Consider the following 24,308-nt stretch of genomic DNA (forward strand, 5'->3'; position numbering starts at 1 on the left):
AAAAAGATTGGATCTGAAAAGATCGTAATTTAAAGTACTTGCTCTATTTCTTAATCTACAATGAAGAACATTAAACTGTCTAGTACCAAAATTTAGAAAACACAAATCGGTTTCTGGAGGGAAAGATTTACTTAAATTTGATATGAAGGTATTTAAAGTTGGAGAATTTCTAATAGATATATCTAAATTATTCCAAAGAGAAGAAAATGAAGGAAAGAAGGAGTTTACTGTGCGTTGGAGTCTATAACGATGTTGCCTCACGTCCTGGAAATTTCTTAAGCCATAGTTTGTCAGGACACCGATGTTTTCTGGTAAGATATCACATATTGACTTGTGTCAATAAGAATATATACACATTTATTAACGAAACACAATCTGGAATATCTGTGATTTTTGTGATAGTAACATAGTGACATAGATATATACATGTGCAATGTATATTTATAATATCCTTCGTTTATACTGTATGATCAACTGTTTTGATTTTCTTCTCAGAACCACCTATTTATAGTTTTTCCGAGAATCACGATACCTTGTTTATCATTTAAGTCAGTCGTAAGCAAAAATAGGTCAGTACAAAATGGTGTATGGTTAGTATTACAAATTACAACCTACATTATCGTTCTCAGATATATTTATACTATGTGCGCTGTGGTATTTACAAGGCGAAATTCATTTTAAAATTCATAATAATAATATTAGTGTTTCATTTATTATAAAAATGGGTAAAGCTGAAAAACAACTTTTATTATCAGTGTAAATGATTCGCGAAATATTGCGAGATTCAACGAGATTTTGAGCAACGTCCGGATGTTATAGCGGACTTCCGGGAATTGGAACACATAAAACATTATATCAGCTGTCTTGTTTTGACTAGGAATAAAATACAGGTACCAAGGACGTTATCTAAAGAAAGTTATGGACACAATTCACAGGTTTGTAACTACTTCCTATGTGTACACTCTTGCTTTCGCGCACGCCAAAAACACGACCAGTTTGCTTTACATACATGTATAATTATTCGTCGTCAGTCTTTTGCCTGCTGTCAATATATATAATCGCAAGCCCCATTCGATAATGACTAATCGGTTGAAATTAAGTCAATATACTTCATATATAAGAATAAGTTTGCCAAAGACCAAGGGCGACCTAGTTTAATATCCGTACGGTTTCTTTTCAGTAGTAGGCGGAACTTAGTCTCTGTTATTGGCAACGCGTAGTATAGTATATCAATATAAACAAAGCGTACTTACTATTCTGTTTATTAATTTAATCCATGAAAACTGGTTTACTATATCAAGTAAGTCATTGACAAGTCAAGCACAATTCTCGTCATTCTGTTCCAAATGCTTGATCTGTACTTGTAGCTTAAAGCTGTGTATACTTTTTTTTTCCTTTTGTGGAGCTCCAAGGATTTGGAATATTGTGACGTTCAGATCACGTTTTATATTGTTTGGTACTGAAATTTGCTTGTCATGAAAGATTGTTTATCACATTATTGAAACTTTCAACGTAAAATGTGTCACGTGCAAGGGCATAATCCTGGTGAGACTTATATAAAACTGAATTTGTGATGACCCTAAACAGAAGTTGTGTAGCAATTTTGTCTGAAAGAACTTGTCTGGATTGTTCATAATTTTTGTCTGTTCTACATCTGCTTTCGTTATGACATTAGGCGTGGTTTCCTTTGTAATGTTGAATAATGTTCAACAGGTTTCGTTTAAGCAGATCAATATCTCCATTGCATGTTTTCATGCACCAAAATGCATGTGTTGAATTGAAGAAGTGGTAATCATGTTTTCGTTTCCTAATCGGCTGGACCTGTTGAAGCGATACGCAATGCTTTCTTCAAATTTTTGGTTGCATGCCAGCTGTTCTATTGGTTTGTTGAATACCCTGACTCTCTAACAAATTTGTTTATTGCCAGGTTTCTGTCATGTGTGTGAATGTTTATTGAGATTGATTTCTCATCCATTTCTTCATAAAACTTTTCAGTCCCGAATTTTTCATGTCGTTAGGAAACTGGATCGCCTGCCTTTGTGCCATGAATATAAAACTGTATGTGAATTTTGTTCGTTGACAACAACACTAGTATCCTTGGCATTCTTTCTAGCATCAATCATAAAATCAATGCCATCTACTAATTCTTCGTAACTTGCCACTTCCTCTAATACTGCTGCTTAAGTGCTGTCCTCATACTCTTCTCTGATTGCTGCAGAATGTCCTTTACAATGCATCCAATTCCTGCTCCATTTGAAAACCTGGTGTAATGAACTGAAAGCATTTCCACTACATACCATTCCATGATGTAATTCACCAAGTATCTGTTGTTGGGATGATATGGTGAACCACAGAATGGAGTGATGCTTGTCTTTATTACAATTCGATCAGACTACAGCTGCATGACCTTTCATTGTAATGTTCTTGACATGGACATCTCCTTGGTGTATCATAGGATGGTTTGTGTAACTTCACACAATTTGTCTAAAGACGCATGTGGAACTCTTTCCTGGTTTTGACTGCCCTTATGTCCCCGGAGAAAATAGTACAATACTTCAGTCATGATGTCGACATTGTTCACAGGATAACCTGCCTTTTTAGATATCAAGTTTCCTACTTCATGCTTTTTTGAATAGCCCTTTTCTTTGTTTCATTTCCCAGTATGACTATTGTATATTTTCAGTAAGGTTTATAAATGAGACGATGTTGCTCTTCAGTTTAGTATAAATGACTGTGAATATGTTACATCACTAGGAAATCCTTACACTTGCTCTGAGGCCAGAGGTTCTAGTCAGGAAACATTTATGTATTGATTGAGGATAATTTTCCTTATTGAAAAAAGACATAACAAAATACACATCAAATAGATAAAAAATAGTTTTGTATCAGATTTACTGCTGTAATTTACAGACTGAAGCATATAAAATTTTATAAATAATATCAAATATAGTGTTGGTTTTTCAAGTTGTATTTAATACCCTTCAGCATTCCCCTGAAACATTACAAAAAAATCGAGGGTGAGATGGTGGTATTATCCAGATTCCATAAGATATGGGCTAAATGTACTTAGAATATTGTACAGGGAGAGGTAACAAGGAAGTTGTTATAGTTGCAATTAGTGGAGCAACAAATATCTATGATTTATACTAACCATAATTTTAGCCCTGCAAATTGCATTTCGTCCGTCCGTCCGTAAATAATTCTTATTATTGCCTTTTCTAAAAAAAGAATCAGCTTCCCCATGGTGGCTATTTTTGTATATTGCTTTTTGAAACCGATCGGATAACAAGATGCTCGACAGGTAACATCTTTGATCATGACAACTGAAGTTTGCTATCGCTATTTTTCATGAACTGGATGGGTACTTTTCAAATTTGATTTTTTTCATGTGTTTCAAATAATTCAAAGAATGGGGGAAAAGAGGGAAATCAGGAAAACATCCTTAAACTGACATAAATAACTTTATGGTGTGCGCCAATATCCCTTTGGGAACTGATTAAATTGAAATGAGACAGAATATATGTTAGGACACGTTCACCTAATTTATGATTATAAACCTATGGTGATTAATTTTCTTAAATCAGGTCCATTATAATCCTTTGTTTTATGTTATTTATATTTATCTAATTTACTGTTATCTTTCCTTACATATTTTGCAGATTAACGGTTACACTAGTACTGATGACAGGAGAGTATTGACATACCAAGTGTTCAACACCAAGATATGGCTCGTGTATTGATGACAGGCGATCTCCATGTGACCTTAATATTAGTATTTACCGTAGCTTTTACATTTTATGGCTTAATTCTGCTATATATTTTCCTAAAGAAAAGCAAACGTGAGGATTGGAAATTAACATTAGAAGAGGAATCGGGTACAACACGTGACGACGTGGATATATGCACAGATATCAAGGCGGTATGTCCTCAGCTAACAAAACAACAGGTTCTTAAATGCTTAAATGAAAACAAAGTACTTCCATTAAGAAAGTCCCACGAGGACAACTACAAGAACTATAAGGATAAAGATTATTGTAAAAATATACTGCTGAACAGGACGTTTATTGCCCCCGTACCTGATCGTCATCTCTTAAATCATGTGTGTCCGGTGTCTTACGACGCAGCTAACGGATCAGAAGAGAAGGTAGTCGGGGTTCAGAGCCCAAATCCATCGTCAGAGGTGAATTATCCACTGTGTCTACCAATGCACCGAACGCACAGCACGAAATTAAACACATATATGAAAATGCTGATCGCGTAGATAGGCAGAGGTATGGAAGTGATAATCACATAGATGAAAACACCGGACTCATTGTTTCACAGAGAAAGGAATGCGCCGGTACTTCTGAATCTAATATCACTGGTCGCAACTCCATAGATGGAAATATGGGGCACTTAAATACATCGGGAGAGGAGTGCACTCACTCCGTAGATGACAAAACGTTTCCGCTGACAATACCGGAGGTGGAAAACGATATATCCACAATTAAAACCAATGGGCATGTGAATAGAAAAAGAGTGGGTACAGTGAAAGAGGAGTACGATAAATCCGAAGATCTAAACACTGGTAATGTGGGTACAGTGAAAGAACATTTCGATAAATCCGAAGATCAAGACACTGGTCACGTGGGTACAGTGAAAGAGGAGTACGATAAATCCGAAGATCAAGACACTGGTCACGTGGGTACAGTGAAAGAGGAGTACGATAAATCCGAAGATCTAAACACTGGTAATGTGGGTACAGTGAAAGAGGAGTACGATAAATCCGAAGATCTAAACACTGGTAATGTGGGTGCAGTGAAAGAACATTTCGATAAATCCGACGACCAAGACACTGGTCACGTGGGTAAAGTGAAAGAGGAGTACAATAAATCCGAAGATCAAGACACTGGTCGTGCGGGTACGGTGTGAAAGAGGAGTACGATAAATCGGATGATGAAGACACTGGTCACATGGGTACAAAGAAAGAGGAGGGCAATAAATTCGAAGATCAAGACACTCGCCACGTCGTTACAAAGACAGAGGAGTACGATAAATCCGAAAAGCAAGACACTGGTCACGTGGTTACAAAGAAAAAGGAGTACGATAAATCCGAAGATCAAAACTCTGGTCATGTAGGTACAGTGAAAGAGGAGAACGATAAATCTGATGATGAAGACACTGGTCACGTGGGTACAGTGAAAGAGGAGTACGATAAATCTGAAGATCATGACACCGGTCATGTAGGAAAAGTGAAAGAGGAGTACGATAAATCTGATGGTGAAGACACTGGTCACGTGGGTACAAAGAAAGAAGAGGACAATAAATTCGAAGATCAAGACACTCGCCACGTCGTTACAAAGACAGAGGAGTACGATAAATCCGAAAAGCAAGACACTGGTCACGTGGTTACAAAGAAAAAGGAGTACGATAAATCCGAAGATCAAAACTCTGGTCATGTAGGTACAGTGAAAGAGGAGAACGATAAATCTGATGATGAAGACACTGGTCACGTGGATACAGTGAAAGAGGAGTACGATAAATCTGAAGATCATGACACCGGTCATGTAGGAAAAGTGAAAGAGGAGTACGATAAATCTGATGGTGAAGACACTGGTCACGTGGGTACAAAGAAAGAAGAGGACAATAAATTCGAAGATCAAGACACTCGCCACGTGGTTACAAAGACAGAGGAGTACGATAAATCCGAAAAGCAAGACACTGGTCACGTGGTTACAAAGAAAAAGGAGTACGATAAATCCGAAGATCAAAACTCTGGTCAAGTAGGTACAGTGAAAGAGGAGAACGATAAATCTGATGATGAAGACACTGGTCACGTGGGTACAGTGAAAGAGGAGTACGATAAATCTAAAGATCATGACACCGGTCATGTAGGAAAAGTGAAAGAGGAGTACGATAAATTCGAAGATCAAGACACTGGTCACGTGGTTACAAAGAAAGAGGAGTACGAGAAATCAAAAGATAATGACACCAGTCACGTGGGTACAGTCAAAGAGGAGTACGATAAATATGAAAATCAAGACATCGGTCAGGTGGGAAAAGTGAAAGAGGAATACGATAAATCTGAAGATCAAGACACTGGTCACGTGGTTACAAAGAAAGAGGAGTACGATAAATCCGAAGATCAAAACACTGGTCATGTCGGTACAGTGAAAGAGGAGAACGATAAATCCGAAGACCAAGACACTGGTCACGTGGGTACAGTGAAAGTGGAGTACGATAAATCCGAAGATCAAGACACTGGTCACGTTGGTACTGTGAAAGAGGAGTACGATGAATCCGAAGATCAAAACACTGGTCATGTCGGTACAGTGAAAGAGGAGTACGCTAAATCCGAAGATCAAGACACTGGTCACGTGGTTACAAAGAAAGAGGAGTACGATAAATCAAAAGATCATGACACCAGTCACGTGGGTACAGTCAAAGAGGAGTACGATAAATATGAAAATCAAGACATCGGTCAGGTGGGAAAAGTGAAAGAGGAATACGATAAATCTGAAGATCAAGACACTGGTCACGTGGTTACAAAGAAAGAGGAGTACGATAAATCCGAAGATCAAGACACTGGTCACGTGGGTACAGTGAAAGAGGAATACGATAAATCCGAAGATAAAGACACTGGTCACGTGGGTACAGTGAAAGAGGAATACGATAAATCCGAAGATCAAGACACTGGTCACGTGGGTACAGTGAAAGAGGAATACGATAAATCCGAAGTTCAAAACACTGGTCATGTCGGTACAGTGAAAGAGGAGTACGATAAATCCGAAGATCAAGACACTGGTCACGTTGGTACTGTGAAAGAGGAGTACGATAAATCCGAAGATCAAAACACTGGTCATGTCGGTACAGTGAAAGAGGAGTACGATAAATCCGAAGATCAAGACACTGGTCACGTTGGTACTGTGAAAGAGGAGTACGATAAATCAAAAGATCATGACACCAGTCACGTGGGTACAGTCAAAGAGGAGTACGATAAATATGAAAATCAAGACATCGGTCAGGTGGGAAAAGTGAAAGAGGAATACGATAAATCTGAAGATCAAGACACTGGTCACGTGGTTACAAAGAAAGAGGAGTACGATAAATCCGAAGATCAAAACACTGGTCATGTCGGTACAGTGAAAAAGGAGTACGATAAATCCGAAGATCAAGACACTGGTCACGTGGGTACAGTGAAAGAGGAATACGATAAATCCGAAGTTCAAAACACTGGTCATGTCGGTACAGTGAAAGAGGAGTACGATAAATCCGATGATCAAGACACTGGTCACGTGGGTACTGTGAAAGTGGAGTACGATAAATCCGAAGATCAAAACACTGGTCATGTCGGTACAGTGAAAGAGGAGTACGATAAATCTGAAGATCAAGACACTGGTCACGTGGTTACAAAGAAAGAGGAGTACGATAAATCAAAAGATCATGACACCAGTCACGTGGGTACAGTCAAAGAGGAGTACGATAAATATGAAAATCAAGACATCGGTCAGGTGGGAAAAGTGAAAGAGGAATACGATAAATCTGAAGATCAAGACACTGGTCACGTGGTTACAAAGAAAGAGGAGTACGATAAATCAAAAGATCATGACACCAGTCACGTGGGTACAGTCAAAGAGGAGTACGATAAATATGAAAATCAAGACATCGGTCAGGTGGGAAAAGTGAAAGAGAAATACGATAAATCTGAAGATCAAGACACTGGTCATTTGGATACAGTCAAAGAGGAGTACGATAAATCCGAAGATCAAAACACTGGTCACGTGGGTACACTAAAAGAGGAGTACGATAAATCTGTAGTCATTGGTGACGCGGATATACAGAAAGATGATCGACGTTATCACGTGCATGAAAATGAAAGCATGGTGGAGTTGGATACACACAAAGAAGAGTTTAAAACTGTCGTTAATAAACAGTACGAACAAGACGTGCGTACACATCAGACTATAGATGTGAACAGTTCAACATTGGAGAAAAGATCGGCTGAGGCAAGAAGGTCCAAATGTCTCATACTTAGCGCCGAGAAACTCTCCCCTCCCTGCAGCCTCTGGAACACATGAAGAGGAAACGTTAGTCGTACGAACTGGAATCAGTATATCGAAAAGAAATTTGCCATCGGAACATCAGCCAGAATATGAAGACTCGTACGTATCCATTAATCAATAAAATTAGAAAATAAAAGAACTAAAGTAATTAATGCTAATAATTTGAAGTCATTCCGTGAGGTGTGAGCTCATATTTATTGGTCCTTTCTGTCTGTGTAGTACCTATTTTAAAGAATTAATTGATAATCCCAAATCTATTTTATTTCAAATGTAAAACTGGAAATGAAAGTTGATAAACAATTTAGAATTACTCAGAATCTCTAATAATTCCTTTTGCATATTTTTCAGGAAAGACTTACCACATCATCTGGACATTGATGTGAACTATGGGGATGAAACCGACAGGTAATAGAGACAAATATGGTTAATGCATTATTCTGTACACTATGATATACGTACATATACATTTAGGTAAAAGAGTTATTCAGATTGACTTAAAAATTTTCGACACTCAAGAAAATTATTGATTCCGTTTGTATTAAGATTTATATATAATGTATCAATATAAAACAAGTATGTAGGAATTCGCAATTTATCTGAATTAGCAGAGTAATTAGATTTTTATATGGGTATGTATTTGAGATATTTGAGTTTTGGGGCCGCGGTGGCCGAGTGGTTAAGATGTCCCGACATATTACCACAAGCCCTCCACCTCTGGGTACTGCGCCTTTCCTCCACCAACAAACCTGGCACGTCCTTACATGACCCTGGCTGTTAATAGGACGTAAAACTAAACAAAAAATTGAGTTTTGAATTATTATGTTTTAGCGATGACGCTGAACCTCCGGAGCCTTTTGCATGCCCAAGTATACCTGGTCGACCTAGAATTCATCCAGACATACCACAAACAGACAAACCTAGAGGTCTCCACCCTGAGAGATCAAAAGAATATCAAGTCGAAGAGAAGACTTTTAAAGATCAATTATCTCTACTTCTGTCCAATCAAACAACTGGTTCAAACCTTCAACAGAGCTTCGATGTTGATCCTGATCCTCCGTGGCCATCATTGGAGGATTCAAACCCCGTAGATCATGATCATACTGTAACCCGGACAGAAGACGAATCGTACACTAACGAAAGCAAATGTCAAACCAATAGCTCAGAACGGGGGGATGTCAACGATCACTGCACGGGATCACAGACAAATCCGAACATAGAAAATCCAGCAGATATCCAACAAGGTTTAAATAATCAAAACACAAGGAATGCATATCCACAAGCTGCGCCCAAAAGTGATGGAAGGACGTTTGAAAACAGAAGTTTGTCATCAAATAACAAAAAATATGGCAAAACATATGAAAGGAATCTGCTATATAATGAATCTGAAGATAGACTTGGAGAAAATGTTCACCCTTCTGACCAGGAATTCTGCGAATACCGCTATCATAATAACAGTAAGCAGAATGCTGGTTCTCTTATGTACCCGGGCGATGTAAACTCTGGACGGTCACAGTGGTCGCAGACACAACAGGCTATGATAAGTCACAATCCCCAACCTCCAGGTGCTAGTTCAAGTAATGGTCGCGATGAAAGAATGCTACCAGAGAATCAAAGGCGCGAACGTCACGGCAACGATCGCCATACACCAGAGGTATCTCCATTGCATGTACATGTAAATGATTTAATTAGAGAAGGACATGGAATATTGGACGAGAATCGGAATGGATCAGTGCAGGACGATCTCCTTTCTGGAAATGTTATGGAAACCCATCAGAACCAACAAGCTGGCGATGATCCGTATGTCATCCGACTTGATGAACATCCCAGACTAGATACTGCAGCTTTGCTGCCATATCTAGAACAGGAGAGACTGCAACAGCCGCAAGATATTATAGAGGTAGGTATATCATGTTAGATAATCATGCTGTTATGCAGGTTATCAAATTGTTGTTCTACTATTCTTAGATTTGTTGGGGGCATGCTCGGATTTTATCGCGAAAGTAATTGGACAAAAAAGTTAATTTATATCTGGATATAGTTCGTATGGTAAAAAGAAATATGGAATATGCACATGAATGGGTTGATGTATAATGATTATGTTCAGTGTGAATTTATATAAAATATCACCATGGATTTGGCATTGAAAGAACCCGGAGTTACAATCATAAAAGTGAGTTTTATTTTATACAAACGTAACTGCATTTGCTCTTCATTTCATTCTGGATACATGGTCAAAACACTTTCGTAGTCATTTGTAATACTCCAAACGTGAGGCAATGCAGACCCTACCAGGCCTTACCATCGGTAACCACAACGTGTCAATCGTTAGATCTGATAACTCCAGATTTCCCTTGGATACACAGGAACCAACACCATAGCATTGCGAAACTGGAACCATGACTCCATACATTCTGAAACTCTCTCCCTTTTGTAATGTCAGACACCGAATCACGAGAACAGCACAAGTCCGTATGCCATACGGGACCAGGCATTCCACTTGGTTCCTTAACTCTCGAATTATGTTTACCATATAAGTCACATCATCCGGAACCTCTATGACCCCATCAACCTTGACAATTGGTATGACAGTAGTAATATACAGTTGTTGACTGGGGTTGAGAGCAACATTTGATTTGCTGGATCCGAAGACAAACTGTTGCCCTAGACCCCCGAGACCGAAGGCCGAGGGCAACAGTTTGTGTGAGGGTCCAACAAATCACCTTTTGTCCGAAAACCCAGTCGATAACTATTTTGTTATACCCCATTGTTACGTCACTCCGGTCCAACAGCACATTTTAACAGTCGATTTTAACAGTTCTTTGGACCGCTCGACGGAACAGTTCATTTATTGGCATTTTTTGTCAATAGATTTTATATAGACACTATTTTATAGGGGTATAACAACAGCCTTTATCACCCAGAGCAAACAGATCCAATGCTGCTATATCAGGTGTTTTGCCCCACATCAATTACTTCGTATTGCTTACCGACAACAGAAGATATGCCATGAACAGCACCCACACGACATTGGCAGGGATCTGAATTCCGTTTGACGCCATTACATGCTCCCATTCACCCAGACCATCATCCACAGAAAGGAAACAAACTATTTCTGCCTTCCAGTCAGCGTAAAAGATACAGAATGCTTTGACAGAACTTTGTGGACGTCCGTCAGATGCACAATAGAAAGGCACCACGGACCAACATTGGGCTCCCAACAGGAAATCAGTCAAGTAATGGATCAACACCACTGTACACTGCCTCATGGGAGCTCTCTTTCCATACTTAACAGTACGTATAATCAAATCATCAGATACAAAGATTGAGTTTTGTGTTCAATTTTCATTTTTGTATAACAAAGCTCAATTTTGTCCACAAAAATGAATTTTGTCATGACAGTTCTAAATGAATTTTGTGTTCAATAATCACTTTTGTTTAACAAACTCAATTTTGTCCATAAGAAATGAATTTTGTCATGATAGAAATGAATTTTGTGTGCTGAAATATAATTATGTAAGACGAAAGTTATTTCGTTGTGACAGAATTCAATTTTGTGTAATTCAATTTTGTGTAGAAAAATTGATTTTTATTACAAAGTCGTCCAATCGGCGCCCCGTATTAGGAAGAGTTAAATGTGTATTGGTATCACACTGAATAAAATGAGCCATAGTAAATGTTGGTCCTCTATGAGCTTTATGTAAAAAGTTGGTTTTTGTTAGGAAAAACCCAACCCTAAGCCGCAAATCGGACTATGATGCAACTTTGCAACCATTTGATTAATAATATATAATAACAGATTATTTTTTCTTTTTAATTAGTTATATGGTTCATGTAAAAGCATATAAATATGCAGAAGCATCATATTTTGATATCTAATTTCGGCCTTTGAAAATGGTCACCTTTAGTCGAAACAGAGCGATATGCGTTATAACTCTTTGAATTGTATGTTTATATCAATCATATCACATATAAAAGATGGTTTATTTTTTATACAAAATATCTTGATGTGAGCTTGTAGATATAAATCTTTTGAATCTATCCAATGCCATTTGTAAACAACATTTATATTGGGACAGAGTCAAAATGGAAAAGTAGTATAAAATGCACTTCAACATTCGCGCATAATAAGAAAAGTGATTATGATATAGAATCATAATTAAGCCACCTTTAAAAATGTTTACTGCATTCAGTAACCCGGAAAATATAAACACAAAATTAAATAGCCTTTAAACATTTCTGTGACAGCATGTTTGAAAAATTGTCCTCCATATGGCCATCAGCAGCAAGACCGGGTTTGGGGTCCAGTCCTAAATACACGTAGTAGTATTAGGTCATAGATACAGCAAATTTCATACTTGTATCACTAAGTGCAGGATTTTATGCTTAAGCCTACAGACGTCAACCTTGTTTTTATCTAATAAAAATATACTCGATGTACTGATGGCTGATCGTAAAGTTTCCCTGTGGTATATTATGAGTGTTGTATGTTTTATCGCCATTTCATTTGAATAACAAAGTGTGCATACTTTCATCTACAGACTGTTATCAGACTACGTGACACAGGCAGTGATATTACGGAGATAGATGTAGAAACAGCGCCGATACCACCATGCCACTCATACATACACTGTCGGTTTTAGCTGTCATTGCGTGTATTTTAGCCCTGTATTACGGAACTCGGTATAATGGTCAACGTACAAAGAGGAAACCAAAGGAATCGTATGATTATATTATCGGTAAGTGTAGTGTAGACGTTATCTTTGTATCGTGGGATTTGTAAGCTGTGACTAGCGTGTTGCCCTCACTGCTTTGTCCGGCTTTGATATGGACTCCTACGTCGTCTCTGCATTGTCATATTAACAATGTCAACATAACGTGTATTCTAGCTTAACCGTTTCAATGTAATTCCAGTTTCATTATGAAAAGCTTTGAATTGACAAATCTGCGGTATTGATATACACTCGACAGTTACAAGATTTTCTATCATAATGTGATGTCAGATAATAATACATTTAAGAAAACCTTAAAATATTTTTCTAATTTGGAAATTGGGACACTGATAATTGTTAACTTCGAGAACCAGTCTATCTCACATGTCTGCATTTAGATAATTTGATAGACCCGAGTAGGGTGTCGGTATCATAAAGGACGAGTGTCAATGTGGGGCCTCACGAGGCCACGACCGATAAACATTATTTTTTTGTTTACAGACACCCGGGATTAGGACATCCTGATATGGTTGAGGTCAAGGATAAGATAAACTGACTCAAATACTACTAGCTTTCTCTGATTAAATTACATTTGAGAGAATGTAATTATATTTAATATTATGCATATTTGAAATACTTAAAAATTATTATTGTATTCCAACATATTATTTGAGCTAGTTTATCTTTATAAGTTTACGTATGCAAGTATATTGCTTAACCTATCCTTTATATCTACGTATGAAAGAGTATTTTTCTCTCATACTTTTACCTTGTTATTGCAATTTTACTACTATGATTTTTACGCCATTTTGAAATAAATTCGAAAAAAAAACCGCGACTGCAAGTAAATTCGCCACACATGAAAATTGCATGATATTTTCAACGCAAATGCCGTTGTTAGTATCTTTTAAAGTTAATCCAGTCTAGATTCTGAATTTTTTTATTAAAATTGTACCTAGAAAATCGTGAATTAGTTGACGTCACGAGGCTTTGTTGCATGGGTAGCCATGCAATACAGCCTCAGGCGGCTTGAGTGCATTGCACCTAGACCAGCCAGTATTACACGTGTAGGTATGAGAGAAAATATGCTATATGTCATTTTCTTCGGGTATATCATGGCACGAGATGGTGCATAATGGGCATTTTACAAAAACTAGTCTCTGTGATATACTCTTTGACAGTAACTTATGTTTTAATTTGTTTTATTATTTGACATATCAATGCATAGTAATTTATGAAAAAAACGTTAAAAAATATCTGGACAAAACAGTTTAACCCCCCTCCCCATAACTCCTAAAGGACTCCGACTTGACCTTAATCATATATCATATCATGATGTCCTAACCCTCAAGTATCTATAAACAAAAACTAATGCTTATCGGCCATGACCAGCATATGGCTCAAACGACACTCAGACTGCTGTAATTCTAAAGTATAATATTGTCTCTAGCAACAGCAACAGAGTACCGATATAGATACCACTGGTAACTACTACTCAGCTAGCATAAACTGCATTACTTTAAACGAGTGCCTTGTTTTGAAAGTTGGCGGAGGCACTGCAGGGTCAGTTCTTGGAAGTCGTCTGTCTGAGGATAGTGACGTCACCGTAGCCATTTTTGAAGCGGGAGGAATAGCAGATGATAACCCGCTGGTCTCCACCCCGTATTACTTCCTTACATTACAGGGGACAGATCTGGATTGGCAGTTCTACACTACTCCCCAACAAAACGCTTTGTTTGGCATGAACGACCAGGTGACTTTGATTTTGTTACCACTTACATCTGAAGATTTGAGCTTTATGGCCCACACATATTTCTTCCCTGAAACGCTTTCTTAGTGATACTGGTGATAGATATCTGACGTTCAAACTCATACTCATACTCGAATGATGCTGTCCGCATCTAACATAGACAATAGAAAGACGCTATTCCCACCAAACACAGACAACAGAATGACGCTGTCCTCACCCAACACAGACAATAGAATGACACTGTCTTCACCAAACACATACAATAGAATGACGCTGTCCTAACCCAACACAGACAATAGAATGACACTGTCCTCACCCAACACAGACAATAGAATGACACTGTCCTCACCCAACACAGACAATAGAATGACACTGTCCTCACCCAACACAGACAATAGAATGACTCTGTCCTCACCCAACAAAGACAATAGAATGACGCTGTCCTCACCCAAATATTTCAAGCTATATTAGATCTTATGTTATACATCCACTTTAAACCACAGGTAGGGTATGTACCACGTGGGAAGCTGCTAGGCGGATCCAGTAACCTGAACGCCATGGCGTATAACCGTGGAGGTCGCCAAATGTACGATAGATGGGCGGCAGATGGATGTGATGGGTGGGGCTATGACGACGTGCTCCCATATTTCCTCAAGTCAGAAGATATTCAGATTGCTAGCTTGGAAAACTCGAGTACGTAATTTGTCTAATGTTGGTTTTTTTTACTTTAAAAAAGAAAATTCACGAAACCAGTATAGCGTCTTTACTCCAATTAACGGAATAATAATAGACCAAGATAATAACGATCAACCCAAAATGACTTCAAAAAATAATAAACTATGGCAAATAAACAGCGTCAAGGCTGGGAACAACTGTATAATGCAATTTGTGCTACTTTTGTCAAATATTAGTGGAGATAGGTATCATTCTGAATATATAAATAGGGAACAGCTGTAACGTGAATTTAATTTAGCTAAAACAACTGAAGCTGCAGTAAATTTTAGTAACCCACAATCGATTTATCTGGTAAAAATGTTTTAAAGCTGGAGTGGTGAACACCACCAAACAAAGTTTGTTCGCGTATAACATGAAATGATCTGAGTTCTTGTCCCAAGGAACCGCCACATAGCAATACCTTTACCTACATATGTATATGTATCACTAAACAAAATGATCCTTTAGCTGTTATTTATTCAGAGTATCACTTACGTGATGGTCCACTCCCGATCTCGGAGGTCAGGGTCACTCCACTGGTTGACCTGTATGCTGATGCCTGGGAGGAAATAGGTGGAAAGGTTAATCCGGATAACAGTGGACCGAACATAGAAGGTATACAATTCTTCATTCTATGCCAATGTTTGTTACTCAGTGTCCTTGTTGTTGTATTTATCTGACAACTTCAATATACCTTTTCAGGGTTTTGCTCAATGCAGGCCAATATAAAAGACGGACAACGCTACGGCACATCACGTGCTTTCCTACTTCCGGTTATGCATCGTCCAAACTTAGAAGTTCATGTCCACTGTCATGTTACAAAAGTAAGCGAAACCCTCAATAACAATCTTTATACATGTAATTCTCTGTTCTGTATCAATTCTTTTAGATTACAAATACATAAATGTTGTTTTGGGTACTTTCTCTCAAAACCCAGTAAACATTCCAATTATTTTTTTATTGATTCATGGAGTTTAACGTCCTTATATTTCGGTTATAACCGAACGTAGATAATCCGTTTACTTATTTTTGGTTCGATCTGATTTTAAATATACCATTGGAACCACTTCATCTAAAATGGATACAACGCCGTAACAACAAAGCAAACTGGAGTTCTCATTATAAAGAAGGAGGTAGTACAATATAATTTGAAATCGCTAATCTTACCATTGTATGTTTGTTGGTACTAGGTTTTGATAGAAGACGGGCGAGCTGTGGGTGTAGAAGTAGCACACAACAAGCACAGGAGAATTGTAAAAGCCAATAAGGAGGTAATCCTGTCGGCAGGAGCTGTACAGTCGCCTCAAATCCTAATGCTGTCAGGTGTAGGACCATCAGATCATCTCAAGGACATGGGCGTAAGTCATTTAATGTAGGAAAGAGGCAGGATAATCAGGTCACCCCAAGGACATTGGCGTAAGTCATTTAATGTAGGAAAGAGGCAGGATAATCAGGTCACCCCAAGAACATTGGCGTAAGTCATTTAATGTAGGAAAGAGGCAGGATAATCAGGTCACCTCAAGGACATTGGCGTAAGTCATTTAATGTAGGAAAGAGGCAGGATAATCAGGTCACCCCAAGAACATTGGCGTAAGTCATTTAATGTAGGAAAGAGGCAGGATAATCAGGTCACCCCAAGGACATTGGCGTAAGTCATTTAATGTAGGAAAGAGGCAGGATAATCAAGTCACCCCAAGGACATTGGCGTAAGTCATTTACCGTAGCAAAGGGGCAGGATATTCAGGTCACCTCAAGGAAATGGGGGCCAGTCATTAACGGAAGGAAAGGGAAAGATCTTCATATCATCTTAGGCAAATGGGATGTCATTTACGGTATAGGAAAGGGACAGGATCTTAGATCATCTCGGAACAATGGAGCGTCATTTCCGATAGGAAAAAGACAGGACCACCAGATCACCTCACGGCAATGGGGACAAGCCAAAAAAAATAACAATAGAAGAATGGCATAGATTACGGGAGAAGTTTTTGTGGGACCGTTTTAATCAGTTTACAAGTAAAGCTATCACGAACACCTTATAATACCTAATAAAGGAAGGCGATTCTTTTGATTTACGCAGATGTCTCATATTCAGCTTATAGTCGCGTCCATCTTCCGACCTAACACGATTTGACCTAATATCGACTTGACTGTATACCACAGCTCTCTCCCGCTCTGTGCGCTGCCCATAGGGCTTGATACGCACAGTATCACGGATTTTGAGCGACGAAGTTCTGTAGAGTTCCGATCATGAAAGTAAGTCTGTTAGCTTTTCGACATGTTAACTGTTCGTGGACATAGCTTGGAACTTGATGTTCCAACAACTGAGACGACGTCGGTATTTGAGTTTTCGTCCTTCTGTTGAGCAACCGTTGAACCGAAGAATTAGACCTTCGGACGGGATGTTCCTCCACTTTAACAGTGCAAGATACGGATCTTGGTCATCCGCGACTATCATTGACATGATCTTTACCGTTTGATAACGGAGAACTAGTTCGGTGTTCCATATTTCTCTGCAAAGTCACTGAACTCGCGAGAACCAAAAGGTTGTCCATTGTCCGTTACTGCGATATCCGGGATGCTGTATCGTTCGAGTTGAAGTTTCAATTTACCTATTTTGTCTTGTCGTGTAGACGATCTATCTCGAAAAAATTCGAATGGTAATCTACCTTTATAAGAAAGTCTCTCTGGTGAAGTGTGAAGATGTCACATCCGATCCTCTGCCAAGGTCGTGTACTGATCTCGTGATTGATCAGGGGTTCATTCTGTTGATGTTACAGATGGCACAATTACTCACAAATTGTTCAATGCCTTTATATATTCCTGGGCAAAAGGGCATTCTCGGATTTTGCGGATATCTTCCTGAATTCTGATGTGTGCATGCGATGTCTGAATCAAATCGACACGTTCTGAATCGGGTACGGAAACACGTTCACCTTAGTATATCAGTCCGTTTTGCACAGTCAGTTCATCACAAAAAGTGAAGTAGGTATGTAGGTACACGGGTACTTCAGCTCGCGTATTTGCCATCCTCTCAAAATAAGAGTCTCAAGGTCACACAAAGTCTTGTCATTTTGAGTTCCTGTTCTTAACGTTTCATACCGGTTTTCCGAGATCGGCAGGACTACGTTTTCGTATTCCATCTCCTGCACACTGTAGGATCTGTTGTCTGGTTCTGTCGTGATGTATGCTCGACTGAGTGTGTCGGCCAACTACGTTGTATCGCAGGCTTGAAGGCGATCGTGATGTCGAATTTCAGTAGCATTCGCTGTAGCCGTTTAGGTGCACTTAAGATATTTTTCTTGTTGATTATCTCGAATGGTTTGTGGTCCGATTCCACTAATACTGGCCTACCGTATATATACGTTTCGAATTTCTCCATTCCAAATACGACCGTGAGAAGTTCTTTTTCAATCTGTGCATATCTCTCCTCAGTTTGGGTAAGCGACCTTGACGCGTAGCACACTGTATGTTCATCTTGTAATAGACACGCACCTAGACCGGTTTGTGACGCACCACATTGCAGCACGGTTTTCTTCTTAGGGTCGAATTCACTCATTTTGGCGATCACTCGCGTCGTCTCGGGATTTAGCTAGAGTCCCATGTACGTTATTCTGTCCATTCTGACTTTAAATTGGTCTTTGTTTAACTTGTTATTCCGTTCTTTAAGAAATTAAGAAACGCTTCTAGATATTTTTCATGGTCCTGGAACGCTTCGTTGTCGGTCTGGCCGGACCCGAATATCAAGATATCATCGTGCATCGCGCGTACACCCTCGAGTCTTTCTAGGGCTTCGTTCATTCTCATTTGGAACTCCTAAGGGGCTTGAGAGATACCAAAGGGTAAGCGGTTCCAGCGGTAATGGCCCCATGGAGTTGAGAATATAGTGAGTAGGTTGCTGGCTTCGTCCAGTTCTACGTGCCAAAATCCAATTTTAACATCAGCGACCGTGAATACTTTTGTTGAGATCTGGCAACACATCGTCGAGAGTCGGCATCAGAATGTTTTCGTTTTAGGGTTTCGGATCTATGCACGGACGGATCTTTCATGACGACTTTGCCACCATTATCATCGCGGAACTCCAACCCATTGGTTTCTTAACACGAGTGAGAACGTCTTTACCTACGAGTCGAACGAGTCTTGACCTAGTATCGGATGTACACCATGCACCATTCACAACTTCAAATCCCATGCTGTACTTTTCATTGCCATTGAAAACTTTCACATACGCTTCAGATGGAAGCACGTTCACGGATGATCAAGTGTCTAATTGAAAATCAGCACATTTCAGAATTCTTTGTTGAGCGCGGGACATTTTCTGATTGGATGTTGACGACCGCAGTTTGCACATTTAACGTTCTTTTGGACATTGAATTGCGAGGTCTTCCATTGTACTGCGGTCTTATTGTTTGACCTCTTCGTGCATTATCGTTTTCATTTGTGTTTGTGTTTTTTCATTAGCATCGGCAAATATCTACGCTTTTTCCCCAGGTCAGTGTTTGTTCCTGAAGCAGTTTTTTTTTCTCGTGGAATTATCAATGATTCCCATTACAATTTTATCTCGAATCAAAATGTCCTCGTGAGCACCATAATTACAAGTTTCTGAGAGCTGACACATAGGTGTCTACAGAATCGTATCCTTGATCACGCTTATTGATTCAATACCTCTTTCTTTGGTCTTGCCTATACAGAAGTTCACAAACGACTCTATGATCTTTTTCGTCTCTTTTGAGTCCGCGTCCGAGATTTCAAATCGTTCGAACATCTCTATTGCGTCTGATCCAACACACGTTAGAAAGGTTGCAATACGGAATGCATCATTCTTTTTGTCAAGTTCAGAAGCAATCTCATAGTTCGTCCATACTCGATCAAACCTACGTCAGTTTGTTGGCGGATTTTCTTCACCCGTTTCTGATGATTTTAATGACACAGTGCACCATTCGGTAGCTTCATCTACAGTTCATCAAACATCAATCCGACACCATGTTTCGTGTTTGTACACGACAGAGCCTGAGAATCTTCTATAAATTGCATATAGCAAACGAGGACATGTTCCTCAGTCAGCCATAACCTTAATGTGTAACATACATGCGTCAATATCGGATTTTATTATAGTAAACCAGATATAGCTGCTACTCAAGACAGGTAGAGCAACTGAACCAGTGCTGTTATAGGTTAGGAGCCCATTCTATCTAGCTTAGAAAGTCGTCTAGCAGCACAGAGAATATCATGACCTTGAGACTATTCAGAAGACAGACAAATCAACACAAACACATGTCATTTTTGTTAGAAACATTGCTTCCAAATCTCTTAGTATTTCCTTTGTAGATTCCTGTTGTTGCTGACCTTCCTGTCGGAGAAAACCTGCACGACCATTTGATGTTTGTGTTCCGGCAACTAACCAACACCTCGTTTTCTACAACAGAGAAGGAGGCTGGGTCTGTCATGGAAAGGCTGCGGTATGAACTACTCGGAAAAGGTAGCTACTGAAAATATGTACTATCAAAAGAATGTTTCACAAGATCGCCAACAAGGGTTACATTATCTCAGGTTAATCCCATTTCCTGTTGTATGATGTCTAGCCTCGAACGAAAAAAAGTTTCACAGAAGGAAAGTTTTATTAGCGGCATCATTCTATCTAATAATTCAATTATTGTTATATCCAACAGGACCGCTGTCATATGGGGGACCAGAGGCATCAGCATTTTTCCATAGCGACACATCGATTGGAGAAACCGGACAACAACCAGCAGATCTCCAGATCTCATTCTACAGCAAGTCTATTTCTTCATCAGGGCAAAACATGGGAATATTTAATTTTAGGGATGAGGTTAGTCTTTAATTTTTTACTACAATTGTGAAGTTAGAATAGACAGCATGTATTGAATTGATTATAATTGCGTTTATCTCTCTCTAACATAGGTGCACAATCCTATACCAGATGGCAAGCGAAGTTTTTCATTTGGATTAATTCTGCTTCAGCCTAAAAGCAAAGGCACCATTCGGCTTCGTTCAAAAAACCCATTTGATCACCCGCTCATTAATCCAAATTATCTAGCAGAATCGGAAGATGTAGACACGTATTTAAAAGGTAGGTAAAGATGAGTAAATAGGTAAACGTTGCTGCAAGCATACCGGTAATGTAAATTAATTAGGGCAAGGACAAGAAACGCGAAGCACTTCTAAGGTAAGGCATATAAACCCTATCTTCATCATTCAAACACAGACAGGTAAAGTTTTCGGCAGCGATATTTGATTCATTTACCGTGGCTATGATGCTCTGCAGTAAGCTCTTGTGATTTGAATCCTTATCCATGTGAAGCTCTAATTTTCAAACGTTCTTGAAGGGGACATAGTAATTTGATTTCATTTCCTTGACAGATTTTCATTACATTCCTTTCACTAATACAATGATCGTCAGCAATATTGTTTTGCTTTTTTTTTCCAACCTTTCGGTACATAAATATATTTTTGGTTGGTATTCAAAAATTAACTTTCCCTACCAGCTTCTAGTATAGTCAGCTGACCGAAAACGGCATATCTGTTATGGAAATATTTTTTTCTTCTTAAATGAGAGGGGGGTGAAAGATAGAGAAAAAATCGGCTCGGTTATTTACAGAAAATTCACTTTTTTTCACATTGCATACTTAATGATTATTTAAACATCTGACTGCGCTCTTTAATGGCCCTGCCTTCAGTTTCATAGAAAAAAGGATTTTCCTTTATACCTTATATATTTCAATATTTGACAATGCAATTACTACAACTGACATTATTATTTTACAATTACTAATGTGTATCCTAGGTATTCGTCTTTGTGAAAGATTAGCTAATACACGAACCATGGCAGCAATAGGAGCCAAAGCTTCAGATGCCTGGCATCCTAATTTCTGTAAAGAACATACCCCCGGAAGTGACGATTATTGGAGATGTTTGGTGCGCCATCTAGCGTCAACTCTTTATCACCAGGCATCAACCTGTCGGATGGGATCTTCAGACGATCCAACAGCTGTCGTCGATCCATACATGAGGTAATTATTTGACTACGTTTGGGATTACGTTTCATTCTGTGTCAAATTATCTTGTTCTCGTGTTTGGATTTCACTTCCTCTGTATAACAGCATGCAGTAATGCTTATCTATTTTTGTATCTATTTTTGTACAGGGTAAAGGGTGTGTCAGGACTAAGAGTTGTAGATGCTTCTGTCATCCGCGACCTTTACTCCGGTTCTCCGCACGCGCAAGTTATCATGATAGCGGAGAAGGCTGCTGATATCATTAGAAATGTGGATACGGTTGGAAACTTAAGACAGAGGACAAGGAATATATGATGACGTGGTCAAGCAATTAGATATCTAATGATCATGAAGACATAAATATTTGTTTTGAGATTCACAATTGATAAAATATCGCCTCTTGTTTAATCAACTGGGAAACAAATCAAAAATAACAAACAGATAAAACAAACGGGAAACTCATCCTAAGCAAAAAATCGAAAGTAAAACACAAAGATTTTGAGTGTTTGACTTTATATGTCCTTATGTCAAATCTATATATGTGGGCTAGTTGGACCTTCACTTGTTCAGAGAAGGCACAGCTGGTAAAAAGTGAGTTATTTAGTACCATTAAGCATAGCATGATTTGTTTCAGAGATGATTGTCGCAAAACAAAACAAAAAAGTGTGTATCGATGATGTTTTCAATAGAAAGTACGATGACTTTTACCTATTTGAGATATCTGTATTTCTAATATGATGATTCCCGCAGTAATAGATAGTACGATGACTTTTACCTATTTGAGATATCTGTATTTCTAATATGATATTCGGTATGATTTTTTACTATTGAGATATCTGTATTCTATGATGATTCCCGCAGTAATAGACAGTACTATAACAAGGAAATTTTTCACTTGTTATACAAAATGTTGATTTCGTAAAAGAAACAAGGATCCGTCATGATTTCTTTTGACGGTCTTTTATTACACTAGCACTTTGGCCGTGAACGGTAGGCATATCCTGGATAATCCAAAATAGTGCCGTGTTGTCCGTTCGGTGGTCGTGGCCTTCACTGATCTTACAGAGTATAAACATAAGCTTAAATGAAATACAACAGAAAAATACCTGACATTTACTGCTCTAAATATACTGGTCAGGCGGGTAGGCTAATTATACTTAATTGGCGTGTCCATTGCCCTGAGGCTAAGTGTCATACCACCTGGTTGACCCATGTACGTAATACAATTACTCAATTAACTTTATGTGGCACTGAAGCTGATATAATTACCGCGGTTAATCCAACAACAATAAAATCAAGGAAATTTGTATAGCAATGTCAAATGTAGTGTCTGAAATAAATATATACATCCATCTGTCCGTTAAAATTATATGTAGGTACGCGTTCACTGTCCTTTGTTTTACAATATTGTATTATTATAGAAAGCACTAAAATCCTTATGATAGTACGATGATTTTTACCTATTTGAGGTGTCTGTAATTCTAATATGATGATTCTCGCGGTATTAGATAGTGTGGTGACTTTCACCTATCTTATTGTCATATTCAGTTAGGATCGAAATAATTGTGATATTCATTTCTATTATTGCTATTTTTATGGTTAAATGGTTGAATCCACATTTTCCACTTTGTTTTGTTAATTACAGTGAACATAACTTTTTCAATACACAATTTTTGCAATGTTATCCATTTTAATTTCACTTTTCTATCTGTCATCCTTCATATTATTCAGTAAGTCACTCATTGCTCCATGAGAACCTTCTCTTGTTTAAATGTTGTATCATACCACATATGTTACTCCCATACTAATCATATGCTCATTCACACACACACACGCACTCCACTCACACAAACGCGCACTGCAATTACACAATATAAACGTACACACACACCCTTATCAATATACATATCTACAAATACCGTGACCCTAACGAAACCCTATTATTAGCATTACAACTTAAAACATGTATGTTTTGTTTACAATTTTAGTATAACTTACCCAAACCGGTCCTTGTCTAACCCTGATACCTACATGTCTATTTCAACATAATTAAATGGCATCGTCCCCGTCATCCATTATTG

At 38.5% G+C, this 24,308-nt stretch overlaps 4 protein-coding genes across 5 annotated transcripts; all 4 read left to right on the forward strand.

Annotated features, from left to right (window-relative positions):
- Positions 1-714: 714 nt before the first annotated feature.
- On the forward strand, positions 715-8,447 carry LOC138335577 (sarcoplasmic reticulum histidine-rich calcium-binding protein-like). Its single transcript, XM_069284739.1, has 3 exons — positions 715-935; positions 3,660-8,141; positions 8,391-8,447. The coding sequence occupies exon 2, from the start codon at positions 4,953-4,955 to the stop codon at positions 8,055-8,057; it is 3,105 nt and encodes a 1,034-aa protein (XP_069140840.1). The 5' UTR covers positions 715-935; positions 3,660-4,952; the 3' UTR covers positions 8,058-8,141; positions 8,391-8,447.
- LOC138336249 (uncharacterized) lies at positions 3,725-4,911 on the forward strand. Its single transcript, XM_069285698.1, has 2 exons — positions 3,725-4,180; positions 4,324-4,911. The coding sequence occupies exons 1-2, from the start codon at positions 3,725-3,727 to the stop codon at positions 4,909-4,911; spliced, it is 1,044 nt and encodes a 347-aa protein (XP_069141799.1).
- LOC138336335 (putative uncharacterized protein DDB_G0284695) lies at positions 8,132-10,551 on the forward strand. Its single transcript, XM_069285809.1, has 4 exons — positions 8,132-8,145; positions 8,391-8,447; positions 8,871-9,939; positions 10,483-10,551. Exons 1-4 carry the CDS (start codon positions 8,132-8,134, stop codon positions 10,549-10,551), a joined length of 1,209 nt encoding a protein of 402 aa, XP_069141910.1.
- A 1,972-nt stretch (positions 10,552-12,523) lies between these two features.
- LOC138335586 (L-sorbose 1-dehydrogenase-like) lies at positions 12,524-23,027 on the forward strand. 2 transcript variants are annotated; one of them, XM_069284749.1, is made up of 11 exons: positions 12,524-12,778; positions 14,296-14,504; positions 15,005-15,194; positions 15,699-15,830; positions 15,918-16,039; positions 16,406-16,573; positions 20,541-20,691; positions 20,882-21,042; positions 21,135-21,303; positions 22,018-22,243; positions 22,377-23,027. In XM_069284749.1, exons 1-11 carry the CDS (start codon positions 12,652-12,654, stop codon positions 22,540-22,542), a joined length of 1,821 nt encoding a protein of 606 aa, XP_069140850.1. In that variant the 5' UTR covers positions 12,524-12,651; the 3' UTR covers positions 22,543-23,027. The 2 variants fall into 2 exon arrangements, with proteins under 2 accessions (XP_069140850.1, XP_069140858.1); XM_069284757.1 differs by lacking the exon at positions 14,296-14,504 and having other exon boundaries at positions 12,573-12,778.
- Positions 23,028-24,308: the final 1,281 nt, after the last annotated feature.

This window comes from Argopecten irradians, chromosome 1, assembly GCF_041381155.1.
Source record: "Argopecten irradians isolate NY chromosome 1, Ai_NY, whole genome shotgun sequence".
Lineage (NCBI taxonomy): Eukaryota > Metazoa > Mollusca > Bivalvia > Pectinida > Pectinidae > Argopecten > Argopecten irradians.